The 19,547-nt window shown below is 44.7% G+C and overlaps 1 protein-coding gene across 5 annotated transcripts in view; it reads left to right on the top strand.

Annotated features, from left to right (window-relative positions):
- Positions 1–19,547, top strand: part of runx2b (RUNX family transcription factor 2b) — a 67,518-nt gene that overhangs the window by 43,555 nt on the left and 4,416 nt on the right. For 4 of the 5 annotated variants that reach the window (XM_085937408.1, XM_085937407.1, XM_085937405.1 and 1 more), the window contains 4 exons: positions 11,300–11,583; positions 12,794–12,950; positions 14,088–14,192; positions 19,380–19,547. In XM_085937408.1, the coding sequence (XP_085793534.1) occupies positions 11,300–11,583; positions 12,794–12,950; positions 14,088–14,192; positions 19,380–19,547 (714 nt within the window). The remainder of the gene's footprint in view (positions 1–11,299; positions 11,584–12,793; positions 12,951–14,087; positions 14,193–19,379) is intronic. The other variant, XM_085937409.1, reaches the window with a different exon arrangement.

The raw sequence follows: 19,547 nt of genomic DNA, 5'->3' as shown, positions 1-19,547 counted from the left end.
CCGCACACATCTGCTGCGGGCCTCTCCACAGAAGCAGCGCCGGGGCTTCTTAATGCGCTCCAGCGTGTTCCACCAATCACTGAGGCTTATTACCGCGTTAACCTCTCACCCGCGGGGAGCGAGCGTGGCAGGAAATTGAAAGCAGGATGATGCTCAGGTGCGAAGGGGGAAGGATGGAGGCGGCCGAGGTGCGGTTCAGTCCGGCCGGTTGATCGCCTATCGATTCTCACGCCGTTCCGCTGATTGATGTCGCCTCCGGCGCCGTTTTACGATCATCTGGCTCGTAAGTCTGTCAGCGCCGCCACAGAATGTCGCCGGGACCACCGGAGTGTCGGCCTGTGTTTGTAATTTTCAAATAATAACAAGTATTATGTATCATGGGGGGGGGGGGGGACACACACAATTGGTGTTCCAAACAACCGGAAAAAAAAGACAAAATAATAAGGCTCATCCAGGGCTATTTTTCTGAAAAATCATAATGTTCCAAAAACAAATAATATTTTAGTGGGAAGAAGTTAAAGCTGTATTTTTCTGGAATAACTGCAGTATTTAACAAGTTATTTCATTATAACTTGATTTATGATTTGTCACAATCATTTCAGAGCTTTTGATTGCCTCATAGTTTGTCAGGATTGGTTTGTTTAATTGGTCCCCAACGATCTATTGGAATTTATTTTGCGGACCCCCAGTGTCTTGCCCACGAACCACAGTTTGAGAAGCACCAACTTAGCTAACATTGGACATGTAAATTGCTATGTATATTTTGAGAACACTAAGGATTAATCATCTTTTCCATCATCAGTCAACTTAAATCCCGTGTGTGAGATCCGAGACGTCCGCGGTGTTTTCTCAACTAGTTCCTGCTGGAGCCATTTTTTTTGGGGGGGGGATATAGAGTTTTTTTTATGTGTGTGTGGCGTCAGCTTTTTTTTTTTTTTTTTTGCCCAGAACGCAAGTCGCAAGAATCTTTATTTTGTTTGCCATAGCGCCACATTGCTGCCGTCACGGAAACTTTTAATTTGAGCCGCCGGTGCATTCCCGCAAAAAGACGATGCTGGCAAAATATTCCCCATCACCGTGAACATTTGTCTTGGCGTCGCCTCCGTATTTAATTGCCCAAAATACATTTTTTGGCTTGGCGGAGCCATCAGAAAAGTCCTCGACTCATGTGGCACTTACTCAAGTGCCATTCCCTGTCTGCGGAACACATAATGGCCCTATTACAAACTTCATTACAAATAGATAATTAAGTCACGGGGGGCAATTATCCTCGGATAGACGGGTCTCAATCAAAGAGATCAAAAGAGAGCTAAATATCTGAAAGCGGTAACTTACACGAGATGGCTTCTGTTTCTTAAATGCCACCTTTGATGTAATGTGTGAAAAGTTGTTATCCGTGATACTCATCTTAAATTCCGACAATTTAATGCGCTGGTAGAATTTAGTAGTAGCTCTTTTGTATTAAAAAGGTTTTTTTCATCATTTTGGTTTTCCCGATATATCTATTTTTTTGAAGGGGGAGGCGGGAAGAATGCCCTTTGGGTCCAGCGGTGAGTTATTCCGCGGCCAAAAGTGTACACGTGTGTTTATGATCTGCACGAGCTATTAGCGCCTGTTAGTCGCACATATTCTAATAATCAGTGTCATTCCCGCAGGCTGATCGAGGCGTGTCTTCGTGATGCCATTTTGGCTGTGCAGACAATTAATGGCTTTGTGTCTTCTTGTAGTGTCGCCAGCAGAGTGACAAGGTGTCGTGATTCCAGTAAGACAGCGACAACAGTTTTGGCCTTTTGTCAGCCGCTTTTAATGATAAGAGACAACATTTAAAAGTCATTTCAAATAACCTTTTCGCTAAGAACTCAAAGTTGCGTTCCAGATCTTGCCACATACTAAAAGGTGGTCATTAAAGAAGGCGTCAGATATTTGTTTCCAAATTCATTACTCATTTCTTCTAATATCCATCCATCCATTTTCGGAACCGCTTTTAATATTTGACTAGCTTTTACTCGTCTGATTTGAAAAGGAGTTATTTGTCAGTTTGTTTTGTAGCTTTTACTGTGTATAATATGGGGTGCTCATACATTTATTTGGGTTGACAGTCATAATGGCTCTTCGAAAGAAGCTATGACTACAATGCGACCCGCGAAAAAAAAAAGTCAATTGAGATAAAACGTTAATCTGTCCGACAGGCTGTTAACGCGTTGCTAGCTCTGCTAATGCTAATTCAACCTTAACGATCACTATTCTTTCACAGCGTTGCTAACTCTGCTAATGCTAATCCAGCCTTTATGATGACTGTTCTTTCAAAGCGTCAACAAAGCCAAAAAGGGCGGGAGCAGTTCACTCCTCCTTTCTTATCCGAGTCATAAATCAAAGCATCGGGTGGTTTCCCGAAAGTCTCGGCTAACCGCATTTAGCACCCGATGTGCTAAAGTCATTGCAAGTTTAGTTTAAGTAACGATGATTAAAAGATTATGAACAGTAAACAATTAACTGCTTGGCACTAGATTTGAACCACTAGGAGTGGAGAGTCAAAATGATCGTGTCCACTCATAATAAATCGGAATTCACTTGTAAACAAATAGTGGACATTTTGAAATGTATGCACAGGAGACGTAACACGTCCAAAATTGTTTATCAAACGTGGCAACAGGAGTCCAACACTGAATTGTTTGAAACCCCGCTTACACTTTTACACAAATTCCAAAACTCCCTTTCCCCCTGCGACGAGGGCGTATAAAAGCGTGCGGAGCCTCGTGGATGTTTGTTTTCGGCCCGTAATGATGTGAGCGAGCGCGGTAACGCACAAGGCCTTACCTGTTTTACGCCACGAGGGGAGGGAAAAGGTCAGTCGTCCGCCCCTGTTGGTTTAGTCTGGCAGGAATGCGGCATCCCCGCCGATGTAAACTTACTTAGCGGTGGGTCATGAAAGCAGCGACATAGGTGGGATGTTAAACGTGTTTGGAGGTAATTTCCACTCTTTAGCTGAGGAAACACAGAAGGTGTCGGAGACCAAACGTGGATCCAAATCAAGGTCAAACAAAGTCACGACTCGGGATGGCTTTCGTCTCGGCTTGTCTTTAAATGTTTTTTTGCTTGCTCCTCAAGTAAGCAAGTAACTTTCTTCCGTGTTAAAAGGACCAGCAGTCCGGTGTGCAGGTGTAACAGTAGTAAACATGCACGTGCACTTAATGTGTCTCTGACAGGAAGATCTGTCCGCTTGATTAATGCCCTCACTCAAACTGCCACCTGGAAATAATCCAACACGCTCCTCTCCTCTCCTTTTTTTTCTTTTTTTTTGGGGGGGTACCGCCCCCGTCTCTGTGCATGTGCATACCATGAGGGCCGAATAGTGTGGAGCAGATGCCACCGGCTGGGATGGGAAGGGGTGTAAGAAAAGAAAGGTGCGTGTGAACAATAGTAGTCGTGCAGCCCAGGGTGTCGAGTGTCTTTAATAACACATTTTGCTCAAATTACCCAGCCGGCCTCCGACGCACGCTAACGGATCAAACGCATCCCTCACGGCGACGCCTACTCTTTTTTTTCTTTTACGGCTGGGTGGTCACCGTGCCCCTTCCGCTTGTAGTCAAACATCTGCATTGTTACTTATTGTCAAAGCTTTGGTTTGATCCTTTTTCTGTCTTTAGCTGTTTTAAAAGTAATGTCTTGGCAACTTGTTTGAAAATGCAGAGTCAGCATATGGACGGTTTAATCGTTTTAAAAATCCGTTGTTGTCAGTTAAGTTCCAGGACTGTCGGTGGTGCGACTCACCTTTCGGTTACAAATTCAAAATAATTATTTTGGGCTGATTTGAACGTCAACAGACTCAGACTTAGCTAAACATATCACCACTTGTTGTTGTTTTGACTTTTAGATATATATTATTTTATACTTTATTGAAAAGGTGAAGCCATGTGTAAACATTTCTCATGACAAAGGTTTTACGTCTGAGCCTTGCTTAACTTCTTTTTACACTTAAAATGTGGCCTATGCGGTTTCTAAAACATTTACGACCGCAACGGTTGGCGCCCGCTATGGATTATTTCCAATTTCCGCGCGACACGGTTTTGCGTTGGCGAGCGAGAACAACCGCAGGCGGACTTTCTTTTTTTTTTTCATGCACCTCCCATCTGGCGACGTGGGGGCGAGCATTTAGCCTCTCTTCCCCTTTTCCTCCCTCCTCACCCACGCCATCAGGAAAAAGGCTGATGACAAACGTATCGGGGCGGCGCACCACCTGTGGCACACGTTCACACACATCATTAACTTGAATGCGGACCACAGATTCAAAAGGAGTGCATGTGCACACGCGTGTGCACACGCAGGTGGATGGATGTGAAGTCTTTTGAAGTGAAAACCGAGCGTGCGGCTCATGTTGACTGGTGGGCGATGCGGCGGCTTAACAAAAAAATAATATGGAACATCTCAGAATTATCAGTATATTTCCTTAAATCCAAATCTGATTTATTATTGATTTGAATGAAATCTCCACCAGCTATTGGTCCCACTTAGTGAGGTCTTACATTTTTAACAAAGCAGCCTTAAAAAAATAATAAGACATGCATTCAATGTTGTCGAACTTTGCATCAATAAAATCTTGGAAGTTTTGTGCGTTTTCTGCTTGCCGTGCAACTTAGCAAACATCAGAGATACTTTCTTCCTCCTTTGTCATAATTCCGCCTTATCTTTGGCTTTTTGCGACATGGTCGCTGTTTGTCGTGTGAAGTCGGCTTTGTTTGTCTGCTCTTTTTATTTGCTCCTTCAACTGTTGCGCCGCTCCCGACGGGAACTAGGTCTGCCTTCGCTTTTTACCTCTCTTGCTGCTGAACGAGCAAAAGGTGGAGAAGGCGGGCATATTTGATCAGAGTGACAGACGCTTTTGATGGAACTTTAAGATGCCATGTCTAGCGACGCCGCTGATGTTCCTCTCCTGCCCCCCTATCTTGTTTCTCTGTCAGATTTGTTGTTTGGAGCTCTCTGTCTCGGCACAAACAAACAAAAAATCCTTTTTGCTGACACGACTGATGCAAATAGAGTTTTGCTTATTTATGACATTTTACATGAGATGAACACAGGGAGCTTATGTTTATGCTGAATTATTATTTTTTTTACTCCTTTTATATTAGCATATTGTTATCCAAATTAACTAATAATTGCATTTCATAAAAGCGGAATTTTCTAACACAGCCAGTGTACCTAATGATGTTTCCCGTGAGTGCGTTGCGTGAGGAAAAAGCCGACTGCGTTTTTTTTGTTTTTTTGTTTTTTACAGCTTCTGGCAGTGCTAAACTGTAATTTTCCGTGATTATTTTTTTTTGGGAGAAAAGAACATCCTCTGGCGCAAAGAATGATGGATACCTTCTTCCTTCTAACCGCATTTCCACTACAAAATGGCCGTCAAAATATTCATGTCCAATGTGCGATCGTCTGTGGTTGTGGTTCGTCAAACATGTGCGAGTTACGTCATGTTTTAATAACAATAACATCAATAATCACAATACTATTATAGTAAATATTATGTGAAAATGATGTGAAATCTTTCAAAATTCCAATCTGCTCATTTTCTTTTGTTTGCTCGTCGCCCGAAAGTCTGTTGGGCAGCAAGTCAAACATTTGACTGGCATTGTCTGAAAAACAAGACAGATGATGCTTCAATTGTCCGTCGGTGAGCGACGACCGTTCACGGGAACTTTTTTTTTCCCCCCTCCCCGTTCTCCTGAGATTTTACGCGTGATCTACGAGGCTATAAAGAAATCTAACTCGGGAGATTTAAGGCCGGTCGTATTTCACGCGCGCAATTTTAGTGTCAGCTCGCGACCGCATCCCGCCAAAGCCGCTGCCATCATACAACAGCGTGAAATGTTTGAGAGGCGCAAAGTTTGACAATGATGTTCCCGCTGGGACTCGCTGGCGTCGAAGCACAGCCGACGGGAATGTTATGAGAAAAGACACCAGTGCCGTAGCGCTACTTTTTCACCGCCTGATATGATTAACTCATTGACTGCCGGCTGTTTTCCAAATATCTCGCTGCGCTGTTGTCATGCTGTGTAAGGAGCTAATGCTAATGCTTATGTTCGCCATCTCTTAGAGCAAAGGCAATCCAGAATCAGGATCAGGTCAGGATCTACCCGCGTGAACCCTGGCGAACTGAAATCGACCACTCGGTGGAAAACGTGGCTGTCGGCCATTTTCACACTTGGTCCAGACCAAAATCCCTCGTGTACTCGAGCGATGGCGTGAAAAGCGGCGCTCTAGGTTGCGGAGTTCAGCGTTGCGGCGTGGCTCTCGCCTCGAATGTCATTTGTGAGATCCAAACCCTCAAAAATCTATCATCATTATTATTATTATTATTTCCTGTTTGTCAGATTTTGATTGTGACGCTTTTTCACAGGCCTTCTTCACCCATTTATCATTTCTTTCCCCTGAGGTTTTCCCAAGGCACATTTCATATGGATCCGGTTTAGGCTGCCTTTTTCTACTGTGTGTGGTATATGAAAAAAAAATATATTCTCACGAAATGTCTTAATGTTGTCTAGACCAGATACAGTAGCGTCAGTTCTCAATGGAAATGTCTTCCAGCTTTTATTGACTTCTTAAAATCACGTGAGAACTCTTGAATCAACAACTCTACTGCTAATATTTGACCACTATTAAAAATAAGAATAATAGTGGACTATCGTTCTTGCTGTCTTTTCTGGCCTTCGCTACGTTCCCTCAACCGATAGCTCCCCGGCGAGCACCGCTCGGTGCCCCCACGGTCGCCGTATCCCCCCCGCCCTCGCCTCGTTAATCACCCGCCGTCGCATCAATCATCCCCGCTCGTGACAGAACGGCGCCGAGATCAACACGGGAGAAACAGCGGCCGATTAATCCGCTGTTAGTTTTACCTCGCCCGAAGAAACGCTAGTTCAAATAACACGAGGGCAGGGTGTCTTTGCCGATGTACTCATAATATTTGGATACTCGTACGTGGAGAGGAAACGGGGCCGCTCAAAGCGCACAGAGGAGCGGAAAAGGGGAGAAACGTGTCAAGCGGAATGTTGGCCCGGAACGAACGTCTGTATTGTCTTTAGCACCTTCGGAGGCTCGGCGTCCAAGAACAACGCTTCTTGTACCAAGGTTCCCCGTTGCGCTCCTCGATATGCAGCATTTCCCCTCAAGCTAATCCTCGAGGAGGAGGAGGAGGAGGGTGGGCTCCTTGTTTATGTTGTCCATTGAGCCTCGTCACGGTCCATTGTTCGTGCCCCTCGCTATATCGCAGATGAGTCTACAGGCAAGTTTGCGTAATACAGTAGCGTTACGGTTTTCAAGCGCCGGGCAGCTCCGAGTCCAACCGGACTATTTAAGAGCAAAACAAAATGTGCTGTGATAAATGCTGGGTTTGGAACTGAATGTGATTGAGTGATGGAAAGGAAAAGCACACAAGACACTCTGGGCCAACAGTGTGGCGGCTCTGGGTAGATTTTGATGGCTGGTGTGGCTGAAGTGAAGTGAAGGGCTAATAATGGTATAGCGGGTGACACAAAGGCTGCATAGAGAGCGGCACGGGCCAAAACGCCTCAAGCCCGCGAAGATATTCGGTTGCATGCAAAAGCGGAAAAGTTGAAATCCCGTCTTTTAATGGAAGGGGGGAGGGTCATGTTTCTGGCCGCCGACCCAGGCACTGTCACCCCATCCACAAACCCAGAACACGTTAGGCCCAAAAGATCAGAAGTCTCCAGTCCCATGTTTCAGAACGCTTTTGTCACGGTTCGTTTTAACCCACGAGTTGGTAGACCTTTGATCACAAGGGCTCCATTTGATTTTTTTTTTTTATAAAACAAACCCATTTTGCCAAGATTCTCCGTCAAAGTGGTTTCAATTGGCAATCACCCACCCCATTTATAAATGCAAGCCGGACCAGGATTAACCAATCCAAACCGTACTACTAACATGTCACCCCCCCACCCTTGCTTGTGTCCTTGGGAGTCTTTTAACCGTCTCAAGTCTCGCTGCTTTATTTTCTCTGCCAGCCCACAGAAGTTCCTCTCTGGTGCCTTACAAGTGATGTCAATTAGGGACCTCCGTGAAGGCGCGAGGCGGCAGACAGTCAGAGCAGTAAGAGCCCAGAGGAAATTGTCCTCGTACCCCCACCCGCCTCCTTGACTCCCTCGTGCCTTGCCGCCTTTTATTCGCTCGCTCGCGACTCCACGCCCGCTCCGCATTTTCATCATTCATTTTACCCTGTCGCCAACGTTAATTGTCCCAACATTAATAGTCGTCAATCGCACAGAGCAGAAGAGAAACGACTTTGCTTGAAGGTTTCTGATTAGCCTAACATCTGTGTCCGTTTCCGTTAGCCTTTCTATGGCATTTATATTAGCATTAAACTGCCGGAGTTCCCTTTGATGAAATAAAATGATTTGACATCTTGAATAAAAAAAGATTTTGAACTGAGTTTAGAAGCTTCATTTAGACAAAAGTAGTGCTCTGTACTGTCTGAAGAGGTTGAGTGGAATATTAGAGACCCTTAGATGATGTCACGGGCCGTTGACAAACAATATATACGGCCTTAGCTGTGATCCGTACCACCATTAGGTCATCCAGAGTAAGGTTACCGGCCGGCGTCATTTGTTGTCCTCGGGCAGGTCAGTCATCTCCGTTGCCAGCCTCGGTGCGGCCTTCCCACTTTTATCCGGCTGATTGGCTCCTTTTGGCCGCAGCCCGGACCTGGCGGGGCCGGCAGGCGTCTTCTTAAACGTGGAAACATCTCTGCTCGCCGAAAGCCTCGTCGGCGGCCTTCTCCAAGAAGCTGTAATTAAGGGTCTTGAAAAATGCACCGCTGTGAAATGGAGCCTTAATCCTTTCTCGTCTTTTCCCCTCCTCGACGATGGTTAAAAACAAGCCCGGCCTCTGTTGCGTTGTCGTGTACTTAGCATTTGTGTCGTGATGTGAAAATATGAATACTGGTTTTGATGCTAATGTTTTTTTCGGAGTCTTTTTAGCTCATTTTCCAACTAAAATTTCGTGTGCCTCCTGCTCTGGGCCTGGAGTTTTTATCTCTATTCCAGAAATAATTCCGACGACTCGCGTGCATCCGTCGGCGAAGCGTGAGCTGACATTTGGGAACGTCGGGACAAAATGAAGCATATTCCCGCCGCCTCGGGCTCGTGGAGGGGGAAATGTAACCTAATCGTTGGCTTGACCACGTGCCAGATGCGTGTCAGTGCTTTCAGTATTCCCCCCCTATATCACTATGTAGGATTTCTGCTAATTTATAGGAGTGGTGGGTTACAGAAAGAAAAAAAACCATTTCGGGTCTTTCTAGAGTTTTTATTCCCGGACCACATCGACAAGCTGAGCAGAACTGTTTCCTGAAAATGACAGAGCTAGTGAGAACAGGTGCTAAGCAATACTTAAAAAAAGTTTTTAATTTATTTAACGTGTATGGGAGTGGTGAAACTATTTTTAAAATAATTTGTTCTGATCTCTTATTGTGGAGTGTCACCGATTTGAATTGGGTGTCTGTCCCTCACGCACACACCCACACTGTATGTGTTTTCCATAAGGAGCAATAAAATGTTTTCTAATCTTATTCCACCTTGAAAATCCCTGATGTTCGGCTCTTATTTTAGAAGCATCAAAGCGCAAGCTTGCAATAAAACTTGGTGGAGTTTAGTGGAAAAAGCAGCAGTGGCATTACACACAGACACAAACACACACATAGGTTTGTGTGTGTGATGTGGAAGCCAGGAGACTGACTGGAGACTGATGTCTAATCAGGGGGTTGGCCAAATGAGTGAGAATGAATGAGAGCCTCTCAGAGGGCCAATGATGCCCTCTACAGTAGACACACACATACAAAATATTACTCCATTTATACTGTCTGTATTTTACATTTAAGAACTGACAACGTTGTACTTTATCGTTTTATTAAAAGAAAAAAAGGGTATGTATTTAATTGGGGATTTCATTTGGGAAAGAAAATGAGCAATAGTTTTTTTCCAATATGGCTTTTTTTTGCCCATCAAAAGCTTTTGAAATATTTTTGTTCTCTAATAACTTTTTAAAAATGTATTTTCTGTTTAATGTATTTATTGTATGCTTTTGCCCACTAGATGGGAGCAAAATGTATGTAATCTTTTCTTGTGTAAAGTACAGTAGTACTAGTGCAAATATTAGTCATAGTACTATGTCTAGTACTTGTAGTAAACATGTTTTGATTATTTCTATTTTATTTCTTTATTTTGATCGTTTTCCTCATTCTAGTTAAGATGGTGAAAATTCCTGACTAAATTACCTTTGCAAATGATTAATAGCCGCCATTAACTGATTGATTATTTTTCCTATATGTTTTATTTCTCATTTTCTTGTCCACTCAAAGATATATCCAGCAGTTTAGGACATTTTTAGCACATGGAAACACACACGCCTTGAACGCAACACGGGGGTACTTGTGTTGCCCCGTGAACGCCACACATGCGCGACTCGAGACTCTTCCGGGAACACGCGTTCAGTGAAGACGCTCCGTGCACGCAACAGGATCGAATCGCCGCTCCTCAGTCAAAGCGACACACGCGTGCATGCACACACGCGCCCTTTCAAAACGCTTCCTGAACGCAACACACACACTGTCGTCGCTCCGTGAACGCAACACACGCGCTCCGAGGACGGTGCTTTTGCGCGCTTTTATGACTTTGTTGTGGTCGTCACCGTGGCTCATGCGGGTACGTACACGCGTGTGTGGGAGGCGTAACGCCCCCTCACTTTATTTTAGCTATTTAAAAAAAACACGGACGGTAACACGCGCTCCACGAAGAAGCTTCTCCACCTCCCTCGCACGCGTGTAAAGGAAATACGGAAAAAGATTTTTCTTGTTTTGCGATAGTTTGTAATGACTCATTTCATATTGTGGGGTTTTTTTTTTCTTACGCGTAAGTCACACCAGGACATAAACGTTTGTCTGTGACGCACCTGGAAGCCGCCTAGACGTTTTTTTTTTTAAGCCCCCCACGCGTGGAAGTCCATTTGAAGTTATTTATAGCCCCACATGAATGGTGGCTCGCGGACTTTTCAAGAAGCCACAGAGACCACCACCCTCACCACCACGACCACCCTCCTCCTCCTCCTTTTTCTCACACTCCCCACGCGTGGTTTTCCTCCTCCTGCCCGGGAGAAAGGAGGCTTTCCCACTCGCGGTGCTACCGAGGAAGGATCGCGACTTTTTTTTTTTCATCCCTTTTCACGTTTCTTTTTTTTTTAAATTCCATTTAATAGAGTTTTAATCCAGCGCCGTTGTTTGTAATGCGCATCCCCGTAGACCCGAGCGCCAGCCGGAGGTTCAGCCCGCCGTCCAGCAGCTTGCAGCCGCTTGCGGGCAAGATGACGGACGTAGGCTCCCCGGTTGCCGGCGGAGGAGGCGGCGGCGGACAGGCTGATGCGGCCGCGGTGGTGCCCCGGTTGCGCGCCCACGAGAACCGCAGCATGGCCGAGATCATCGCCGACCATCCGGCCGAGTTGGTGCGCACCGACAGCCCGAACTTTTTGTGCTCCGTGCTCCCGTCGCACTGGCGATGTAACAAGACTCTGCCCGTCGCTTTCAAGGTGAGTTCAAATTAAAGATTTTACTTTTAAAAAAATAATAATAATGTAGAAAAATTAGAAGAAAACTTTTTTGCGTCTTGAGTTATCAAACATATTTTAAAGAACCCGATGACACGTACTGCTTAATATTTTGTCATTTAAACACCAAAACCGATTTTGCTTAACAAATGTCACTAATAAGAAATATTACTCATTTCATAATAATAAAAGTAATTGTACTTGTTGTTTTAGCACAAAAGTCTAAAATGGAGAGAGCATGCCAAGAATGTCATTTCAAGCATTACTTTACATTAAATAAAAATAAAAGTGTTATGTTGTTTTTAGTTATAAAGTTTTAAAACTTATTGCTGGTGTTTTTTTATATACATATATTAAAGGGTCTTTTCAAAGATATAAGACGGATCAAACACTGTCAGTGTGTTCAAATGTGTTTCTTGGCTGCTCTTTTTTTGAACAAGCACTTTTATTGCTGTCTGGTAGTTTTAGCAGCTGCTGGGGCCCTTTTTTTGTTATCTCCTTCCAGGAATCTTAACGAGAATCTTTCTGAAGCCTTTTTTGCTGTTATGAAATTCAAACACTTTGAAGGGATTTTGATGTGTCTCAAAAGATGTGCTTGCTGTATAATTATTCTTGTCAGAGAGTTGGCATGTTGCACATGGCAATCGATGCAGATTAAAAGAAAAGTTTCAGTTTTGGTATTTCTTTTGATTTCATTTGTCACCGGGGGGAAGGGGGAGGGGGTTTGTTGTTTGGCTTTGTTTGAGATTTGCACTCAAGTTAATTGCATGAGCATTTGTAAGTGAAATGTTTTCTTACCAGTTCCTCAAATTTTATTGACTTTGTTTGTTTATTTAATTGAGGGTGTGGCAACTGTTAGCATAATGAAAGGGGTGTGTTTAAGCCTGAATGATGAAAGAAAGAGAACCTAAAATGTTGACCTCTTCCTTATTAGTTTTAAAAATAGAAAAAAAAATTGTAAAGTCATTTTAAAATTATTTAAATGTATTTACTTTGAAGAAAAGTATTTATATTTAGACTTGTTTCATATCTAGTATACAATTGTTTAAAAAAATTAAATACTTTAAGAGTAAGTTAAAATAGTTAGAATACTTTAATTTAAATATTAGACCAGAGTTCTTTCTCCACCCTTTCATCTTGTATTTTCATACTGTATATATAATTTTGAGTCAGCTTGTGGCTTTGCCGCCAGGTGGTGGCGCTAGGGGACATAACGGACGGCACTGTGGTGACTGTGATGGCGGGCAACGACGAGAACTACTCGGCTGAGCTACGCAACGCTTCGGGCGTGATGAAGAACCAGGTGGCGCGCTTCAACGACCTTCGCTTCGTAGGCCGCAGTGGCCGAGGTAAAGACACACAAAAAGCACCTGTCATAAATTTTCTTTCAAAAATAATTCCGACAAGAAGCCTCCACCACTTGTGTCATTGCCCCCCTTTGGTTCGAGGCGGCCCAGTTATCAAAGTGTTTGGCCTGTTGCCGCGGAAACCCATGTCACAGAATCTGGCGACAGGAAGTGACATAGGAGCCCGGAGGCGAGAGATCAGACTACGAGGTGTCTGAAATGAATACCCGGCCGACGGTGACGAGGCAGGACGTCGATGTTGATGACACATCGGGGCCGCGGCGGCCGCCATTGATAGCGCAGGTAGCCTAGCGTAAGTGGATACTGTTGATAGCATCATTAGGCTTGATCGAGTGGCAGTCTAGCCTCAAAAGTTAGTTTCGGTATATCGCTTTGACCTTGTTCAGAAACCAAGGAACCTGCCGAAAAGCGATCCAAGAACTGAGACAAAAATTCAGGGAAGATTCACAGCCTTTATAGATAAAACTCTCACTAAAATGCAAAGGAAGTTGATCCAGCGGACGTGTCCACTTGATCACGACGCACACCTGTCGCATTCGGATTCATGTTTACAGTCGTCGTTGCAGACGCCCACGCTTGGACAGCTGCTGCGATGAGTTGCCGCGTTTAACCTCTCGGCCCGCCCCCACTTCCTGTACCCCCGCCCCCCCTCCTGGCCATGGTCGTCTCCACGGTTACATGATGCATACCTTTTCAAGTTTTCATGGCGCTGCTGACCTGGTGCCTGTGTGTGTGAATCACAGCATTCCTGGTGCTGACACACACGTCTATGCAAGTTGGAACTACCGCTTATCACAACGCAAAAAAAAAAAAAAGACTGCTAGCTAAATGCTACCATAATTTAAAAAAAAAAAATCTAAATAATCACTGAAAGGCTCACAAATAGCAAAATGCGACAGCGCGTATTCACTGGTGAAGGAGAGGAAGTGCCAATTAAAAGAGCCCACTCACTCTTGGAAAGAGGCCACATAAGGCCCGTAGTGTCGAGAAGCCCTCACACAAGCAGGCGTTGTCCACCATGAGCTCCTCACACCCAGTTTGTATTGAATGCGGCGCGTTGTCCCCGCAGCGCATGGCGTGTCAACTGATGACCATGATGTCGTTTTGATGTCGCCGCAGGCAAAAGCTTCACGCTGACCATCACCGTGTTCACCAACCCGCCGCAAGTCGCCACTTACCACCGAGCCATCAAGGTTACAGTGGACGGACCACGAGAGCCCAGGCGTGAGTACACGCTCTTCCACATGCAAATGCCATAGACAGGCTAACAATAAGCATCCGTGCTATGATTTGACTTGACCCTGACCCAAACGAAATGAACCGCAATATAGCGGGGGAATACTTTGTAGCGTTTTTCCCACACTAGCTCACTGTAGGCCAAGACAGTGAGGCGGCATATTTCTAAAAGGCCACACCGGCTAGCAAGAACGCTAGCATCAGCGCCTTTTAATAGGCTGAATAAAAACAACTGAGGAAGAAGTTAGGAGCGGGGGGGTGAAACTTTACTATAGTTGAGCCGTCAGTGCCAACTGGTCTGGCACACAGCTGTTAGCCGCCGCCTTGGGAAATTCACCAAGAAAATGAAGAAAAAAAAAAATCATTACTGATGTGACAAACAAGTTTCACATGTGGCACCGGGACATAGCGGAGCCGGCAGACGCTCGTGTTAGCAAACGATGTCGTTCTTGCCGCTAGGAAAGCTGCTAGCGGCTGCCAAGAACACACTCACTCGCACACACACGCACCCTTTGCTCGCTGTGTTTGATCAAAAGCATTTCCTGTGCATCTGCTGCTGCGCGTCACATGACTTCTTTTAGGCCGCGGTTTGGTGGCCAACAGATTAGACTCCACTAGAACTAATTTATACCACCAAAGCTTTTGTAAAATAGTGATGAAAGGTACCAAAATAAGGCAGCTCATACGTATTTCCACTAGACGGTATTTGTTGAGTTCATTTCAGGTTGCAGAGTCGCAGAGATCCCTTAAAGTCTTAAAAGGCTTTGAATTCATCAATCGAAAAACAAGGCATTCATTGGCAATAAAATGTCCATATAGATATAATGCACATTACTTCAAATCATTTCCTTCTCATTCATTTTAGATTTTCGTACGTGCATGTGTGTGTGTGTTTAGCGCAGGACACATGTCCTAGGAGTGTGTGATTGTATGTTAATGGTGTCATTAGCAGAGTACAGGCACAGTGTAACTAATAGGCCTCATTAAATGTCATTTGCAGCTAATAAGTGGCGGGGAGTGGCCATGCGCAGGCCCAAGTGCGCTAATGTGTGTGTTTGCCTCCGAAAATGGGAGCAAAATGCACACATTTCCTCTTGGCAAATGTTCAGCTGGTCAATCAAATTGATGATGGTACGCTCACACCAGAGGTGACACACAACATTGTGGTGTCACACAGAGTTAGCTTTGTGGCTAAGCCTGCCTGTGTGTTTTGTGGAGGTCAGAGTGTTAACAAGTCTGGTGAGCAGGCAGTGGTTCTGCAGACCATATTAGCGGTTACTTACTAACCCCACACAGACACACGTGCACACACACACACACACAGCCAGACATTAAAATCCACTTATCTACTGTCTATAATGTGACATAATGACTCGCTGACAATTTGATGACAATAACTGCTGTATTTCCTCAAATGGTGAGCCCAAAATTTGACATTATGATTATTATTATTATTGTTATTATTTTTATTATTATATAATGTGAGTCACCAGTCAACTAAAAACCAAGAGCAATGAAGTAAGGGAGTAGGTTGAGAAGAAAGGAGGCAAATAAGAAATGCAAAAAAGGAACCTTCAGACTTTTCCAGTCAGTTGTGTGAAGTTACTTGAAGATGTGCCAAGCGACTGAATCAGAGTGAGTGAGTGAGTGAGTGAGTGAGTGAGTGAGTGAGTGAGTGAGTGAGTGAGTGAGTGAGTGAGTGAGTGAGTGAGTGAGTGAGTGAGTGAGTGAGTGAGTGAGTGAGTGAGTGATTCAGCGGGCGGCAGAAAACGTGAGGAAAATAAATCGCTGCTCTCCCGTTCTGAATCATCTCTAATGTGTTGGTGCGTGAAATCATAGTATCGCCTTGGGGAGCTGTGCTGGACGTCTATATACATAAGTGTATAGAGAGTGTGTGTGTGTGTGTGTGTGTGTGTGTGCGTTTTCCCTTCCCTGGCTGGACCACACAGACGTCTGGCAGCGTTCCACCGCAGTCAGCACGGCTCCTTTTCACTCGCTTTTTCCTTTTCCTCTTTTTTTTTTTTGCCCCCTCCTCCTCTTTTTCCCACTTCTCCTCCCTCCATCTCTGGTTTTATCATCTGCCCTCATTTCTTCCAATCCCTCTTCCCTTGATACCAGACCCCCACAGCGGACGGGCGCCTGGCTGTCACCCGGCCTCCGAGCCAGCCTAACTCCCCACTTTTTTCCCTCTGGTAGTCATCCACTGGAATAATTCATGACGTCAAGAAAATAAAAATGGTCATTGTGAGACTGCAGAAATTAAAGTAAAAGTCAGTTCATGGATGATTAACATCCAGACCGGAACATTTTGAGCCTGACTGGTTCAAAATTATTTTTGATTCAATCTAGACAAAGGTGGCTTTTTTCCCCCCCAACTCTCAAGGCTAAGCAATGCTAAGCTAAAATAAAATTTGCCATTCTGTGTTCCTGTAAGGCGACGTTAGACCCCATAAATCAAGTGGAAAAGCCGCAAGTCTTACCGCTTGACATTATTTTGCTCAATTCTGGACAAAGCCAGGCTTGTTTTTGCGGCTTACATGTCTGAGCTGTGCTAAGCTAAGCTAGCTTCGGCGTCTTGTGTTCTCAAATGCCTTCAAGCAGCGTGTAAAACTAGACCAGCTGTCTACATGCATAAAAGAACTCTAGTTAAAGACATCACACCCGTGTTTGTCTCTCTCATAGTTTTCACGTGAATTCGGCAGCACGGAGTCATGTGTGAAGCTAAAGGATTTCCGTCTTAAAAATAAATCCGTATTGAGGTTGCAACAACGTTAGCCTAGCTTAGCATAAATCAAGGTAAAACCCACAAGTCTCTGTTGAAAATTTATTTTGCTTGATTCTACACAAATCCAGGCTTGTTTTTCCAACTGGTTTGAATCATGTATCTAAGCACTGCTCAGGTACTTTTTGAAGTCTTGTTTCTCAAAGGCGCCGTTAGCCTAGCTTAGCATAAATCAAGACAAAACCGCAACTACATCCACTTCACATTTATTTTCCTTGAATCTGGACAAAGCCAGCCTTGTTTTTCCAACTCTCAAGGCTAAGATAAAAAAAGCTTTAAACCAAAAAAAAAAAAACAGGGTGAGTGAATCTGAGCCTAGCTTATTATATGAAGAGAAATGCCACAATTCTCGGTATGACATTATTTCGCTCAATTCTGGACAAAGTGGTGATGATTTTTTTTTTTGTCTCAAAGCTGAGCAAAGCTAAGTTAGTGTCGGCAGCAGAGCATAACGGGCTGTCACCGCAAATCCCCGACACGAATGGTTGCCTTGTCTATGAAAGGGAAACCACCTCCATTAATTATCATCACACAGCTTCTTTATTCTCCCTGCCTGCTTTTCTTTTGATCAGATTAGCCCAGCGCGCTACATAGCCTCGCTTGGAAGAATAATAATAAGTCCTCTTGGATCCCTGTTCTTCCGACTACATGCGAGCGAGCGTTTGCATGTGCGGCCACATCTGGTGCGAATATGTCCCAGCTTCCGGCCGCCGGCTGGGGCAGGGAAGGAAGTGGCAGCGAGGGCGCTATCGCTAATCTACACTGCCGCTTTGCAGCGGTGGGAAGTAACCAAGCACTTTGTGTCTGTACACAAGTAGATCGGATTTATTTTTCAAATAACTTTTTGCTTTTACTTCTCACAATTTTGCTTTGTTACCATATGAAGTTATGTTGACGTGAGTTGAGGAACTTCGTTTAGAGCAAAGTCATCCCTTTGCTGCCATCTTCTGGTAGTTATAGGAAATTGCAGTACAGTTGACCTTTTCCACTATACGCAAAAGTTGGGGTTCACTTTCTATTTATTTTTTTACCTCACATTTTTAGCCTTGTACAGAGCGTGGCTACTTTTGCCATCTCTGCTGATGATGATGATGATGACGGGAATGTCGGGGACTTTCCCCAACGGTGGGTAAAATCATCCAGCCCCTTTTCCTGCTTCTCATTGCTCAGCAGCCTGACCAGAGTTCCGATAAAACAGCCGAGACACGAGCTTGGCTCTGGCAGTGTACAAGGCGTAATCAATCCCCGCAGTAGACGGGGGGGGGAAAAAAAACAAAACACTTTCTGTGAAGCCATGAAAAAGTGTGTAATTGCGCTCAATCAAATGTTTCAGGGGGTGGAAGTCCACCCAACAAGAAAGGATGAATAAAGTACAGATTCAAATTTTGTACTTTAGTAAAGGTAAAAAAAAAAAAAAAAAAAACCACTCAAATCTATTAATTGTTCGTCACATTGCGTCAACTTTGTTATTAAAAAAAGATAACTTGCTAGCATTCATAAAGAAGCCCCCGCGGCCATAATGTGAGACATGTGATGGGGGCAGTGTGACGAGAAATGGTCGGAGGATGTTTGGATTATGCAATTTCTTGTGACTTAACTTCCGGGACTTTCTTTTCAAATGAAAGCCCTTAATTATCTGTAACGCTTACGTAAACACAATGCAGTTAACATCGTTGATTGACTCGCAAAGTACAGATTTGATTTGGGCTGTGGCATTTTTTTTTTTTCATTGATTGATTTAATTAGCGCTCCGCGTCGCTCCACCTGGTTAGGTGTCGTCCTCTCCGTAAGCAGGTTCATCTGGATTGTCAGTGACGCTGCCGATTGTTAGCGGGCCAGTTGGAGCGTTGCCAAAGCGCGGTGGGAATGCCGCCGTCGTCTGGTACATAACTCCGCTGCTTCAAAAGAAAACAAATCAATGTCCTTGCCAGTGTCTCCACACCTGAGAGATCATTTGAAAATAAGACCCAGACGTTTGAGGCCCATAATGAGAATGTGCTGTAGAGCCAAAAAGTCACGCCTCTGAGAAGTGTGACAAAGGGGTGTCAGAATTTTGCCAGAGGAATGCAGGAAGAGAGCGAGGCGAGAATATTTTTGGCAGGACACCCGACTCCTGTAGAGATAATGGCGGCATGGCGTGAGAAACTCTGTTTACCTGACGAACAGGCTTGGGCTTAACGAGTGTACGGCTTCCTCTCGCAGTCGGGAGGACTCGGAGTCTCTCGCGCTTTAACGAGATTTTCAGAATAACTTTCTGGGTTAGTTCGTCATTTGTCATGTAAAGACTAAGTCGAGCTAACATTTGACCAACCTCGTTGGTCCACAAAATTCTCGATGAGCTCATTTGACCTCTATTTAAGTCCCGATTGACAAACACTGCGTTGCGTCCTCAGGGCATCGTCAGAAGCTGGAGGACCCTCCAAAGTCGGGCCTGTTTTCCGACCGTCTGAGCGAGCTGGAGAGGATGAGGGTCCGTGTGGCGGTGCCCGCCCAGGCCCAGCGACCGGCGCTCAACGCCGCGCCCAACTCGTTCACGCCGCAGGGACAGACGCAAATCACCG

The sequence above is a fragment of the Syngnathus leptorhynchus genome, chromosome 18 (genome assembly GCF_054491065.1).
Source record: "Syngnathus leptorhynchus isolate UIUO chromosome 18, UIUO_Slep, whole genome shotgun sequence".
Classification (NCBI taxonomy): domain Eukaryota; kingdom Metazoa; phylum Chordata; class Actinopteri; order Syngnathiformes; family Syngnathidae; genus Syngnathus; species Syngnathus leptorhynchus.
Note: the sequence above shows the minus strand (reverse complement) of the source record. Positions and strands in the feature narration are given on the sequence as shown.